Genomic DNA, 3178 nt, shown 5'->3' on the forward strand with positions numbered 1-3178 from the left:
GCTTAAATAAAAGCCTGTAAATTGTCTTGGTGTCTGGAGGGTCACCTGTGTTTCTGTTTTAGATCCTAAACCCTGAAGAAATTGAGAAGTATGTTGCTGAAATTGAAAAAGAGAAGGAAGAAAATGAAAAGAAAAAGCAGAAGAAAACATCATGATGAATGAAATTCAACTTTGGCCGCTGCTTTTTAAACCAAGCGATGGGTTACTCTGTATAGACAATGTGTAGGCATTCCACTCACTCCTGCTGTGCCCCTCTCCAGACCTACAATAAACCTACTGGTTGGTTGGTTTGTTTTTTTTAAAGCGGTTATTTCAGAAACCTCTGTCTGTTCCTTGGAGTTTAATCACCTGTAATTAGTTGGTTGGCTACCAAACAGCAGCAGTGACCCCTTAAAGGCCAGAGACTTGTTTGCACTTTTTCCCTGGGACACTTCACTTTGTTTAGTTATTCCTTTCCACTGTCTGTTTTTAGCTTTTCCTGCTGGGGTTGGTGATTTTTTTTCCAAGTAGCTGTCTCAAGGGTTGTGGTTTCAGCCTCAACAAGATGCAGCCAACAGGGAATAGGGAAGAAAAAAACCCCTAAACTTCTATCTTCCCCTTGAAAGGGCTGGGGCAGGAGGTGCTGGGTTTGGCCCTGCAGGAGGGTGCAGAGGTGGTGGGGTTGTGCTGGGGGAGGTTGCCACCAGAGCAGGACTGTGTGCCTGGGGGCTCAAAGGCCCTGTGTGATTCAGGGGGTTCAGAACACAGGTTGCTGCTGTGGTTGCCCACCAGGGCAGGGAGAGACCCTTAGCTTCCTAATGCTGAAAATAACCACAACATCTGCCAGGGCTCGGAGCCCTGCTCCAGTTCCTCTGTTCCCAGTCCCAGTGATGATTCTCCAGCTTCTCACCAGTTCTCACTCCCCCTCAGCAGAGGGAGGTCACTGATGAGCTGCTGGCCACCAGAGTCATGTTGCTCCTAAGCAGCAGCTGCTCACTGCAGACATTAACATGGAATACAATAAAGGCAGAAACATAAATTTGAGGGTGTCAGCTGACAACTGCTTATTCAGATTCTTTAATACTAGCCTTGAGGAACAGGGAATGGTATTTCAGATTGGTGGTGGCATTGTGGCACTTCCACTGTCCAGTTCTGGCCCTTGGGGAGCTCTTCCCAGCTGGCTGACCTGCTGTCACCATCTGGGTGCTGTAGAGGCTCATCTGGACAGTGCCCTGCTGAGGGCAGCCCCTGTTGGTGCCCCTCAGGGACCCGAGGAGGCAGAAGCAGGCAGGGTGGGAGCTGGAGATCCTGCTCTGGCCAAGGTCAGGAGGTCACAGGCCCGTGCTGCTCTTAGAGGAGGTGGGCACAGAGCAGAGCTCCCATCCCCTCCTGCCCTGCAGCCCCTTTATCCCCCATCTCCATGATAAAAAAAAATTACATTTTTGCTTTCTTTTGTTCCTGGGTCATTGTTTATCCTTCAGTGCAACTCTTCAGCACAACAAAAGGCTGTGCCCTTCCTGTCTGTCCCTGAGGGCATCTTTTCACCCTGAGGTGAGAGGGAAGTTGGTCACAGCACCAGTTGTGCTGCAGTGTTTTGTGGTGGCTTTTCCCTTTTCGGAGAAATTTTGCGGTGGCTTTTCCCATTGGAGAGCAGCCCCAGGCCTCTCCCACAGCCGAGCCCCTCCCCCGGGCTCAGCACCTGCCCGCGGCACCAACAGCGGCCCCGTTTTGATCCACCGAGGGGTGAACTGCAGCAGCCCTTGGAAAGCAGCTCCTCAGCCTGCTGCTGACCACCCACACGGGTTTGACAGCTACGGAGCAAGACTTGGCCAGCAGCAGGCACGGCAGGGGCTGGAGCTTCCCCAGGACCCTGCAGGGGGCAGCTCAGCCGCCCCAGCCCCACGGGGAAGGGGAGTTCCTGGTGGAGAAGGGCCCACAGGCAACACCCCAGAACAAGCCACACAGCAAACTGGGAGGACCTGGGACACCTCCATACTATGGTAAATTCAACAGTGCCAGTAACAAGGACTGTGTCCTATGTGTTAGATCTGTAGAAACAAGAATTGCTGCCTTAAAAAAAAATGAAATCAAAAGGCATTATTACAAGTTAACAATTTGTCCTTTTGGCACAGTCCCTTCAGACAAGTCAGTGGGCTCCAGCAGAGCAATCCCATCTTTGCACTCCATGTCACACTGGCCCTTGTGCCAGCAGAGAAACCAGAGGCTTGCAGCAGCTTCTGCAGAAGCTGTTTCAGCACATGCCCCCAGACACTGAGGGAATTTGTGGCCACTGGCACACAGACCTCCAAGCACCAGCAGCCCAGGACTTGGCCATGCAGAGGTGCACCCAGGGTGGTTCTGGGGACTGAGACATTCATCTGGTTCCATGAGCTGGGAGTGCAGGAACATGGCAACTTTCATGGGCAGTGCCTGGATGAGGGGTTTAAATCCTTTTTCAACACTGGGGAACACTCTGCAGCCTGCCAGAGCTCTGCAGTGTGGTTTTCTCAGGCTGAGATTTGAGCCCTGCCTGGACAGGCACCTGACAAGTCATATGGGCCAATGTTACTGAACTATGCACAGAACAAAGTAGGAGGGAAACATTTAAACATTTACATGTTTATTATAATTACAATTTACATTACTCCAAGGAGCAGCCCCACTGCTATGTTCTAGTTCTTAGCAATAAAGTCCTACAAAAATAAATCCAAGCTTTTACAGTAACCTAGGTCAATGCATAACTAAAAAAGTTCTAGCTATGTAAGGGGTTCAGTCATCAAGGTGCTTTTTCAACAAAATTCCCTAACAACCAAAAAAGGGACACATGCCTATAGCAGTTTAACCCACTTATTCATGCAAACAAATGTCACCCCTCCCTCCCAGCCCCTCTCCCCACATACAGGTTTTTTTAAAAACAAAAGAAAGCCAACTAAACTATTTACAGTATGAGGGGTATAGAGGAAACAACTTAAACATGCCCATCTGTTAAGCTTCATTATATGGATTCCCATCCCTAGTTTAATGAAAACATTCCATAGTGTTCCACCACAGTCTACTAGCACACGGAGAACCGTTTGCCTCTGGTACTACCCTAGAACGAGGCACGAACCGAGCCCAGAGCTGCAGATCCCCTTCCCAGACAGCCACTGCCAAAACCTCCTCGCTCTGAGCACTGGAGCAGTCCCAAGGACACCGCCCC

The 3178-nt window shown here is 50.2% G+C and overlaps 1 protein-coding gene across 1 annotated transcript in view; it reads left to right on the forward strand.

The window, feature by feature from the left end:
* Positions 1-313, forward strand: part of PSMA7 (proteasome (prosome, macropain) subunit, alpha type, 7) — a gene marked incomplete at its 5' end in the record, with an annotated part of 4295 nt that extends 3982 nt beyond the window's left edge. The window contains one exon of the mRNA XM_008935119.1: positions 63-313. Coding sequence (XP_008933367.1) covers positions 63-155 — 93 coding nt within the window. The remainder of the gene's footprint in view (positions 1-62) is intronic.
* Between the last annotated feature and the right edge of the window lie 2865 nt (positions 314-3178).

The sequence above is a fragment of the Merops nubicus genome, unplaced genomic scaffold, assembly GCF_000691845.1.
Source record: "Merops nubicus isolate BGI_N331 unplaced genomic scaffold, ASM69184v1 scaffold42762, whole genome shotgun sequence".
NCBI lineage: Eukaryota > Metazoa > Chordata > Aves > Coraciiformes > Meropidae > Merops > Merops nubicus.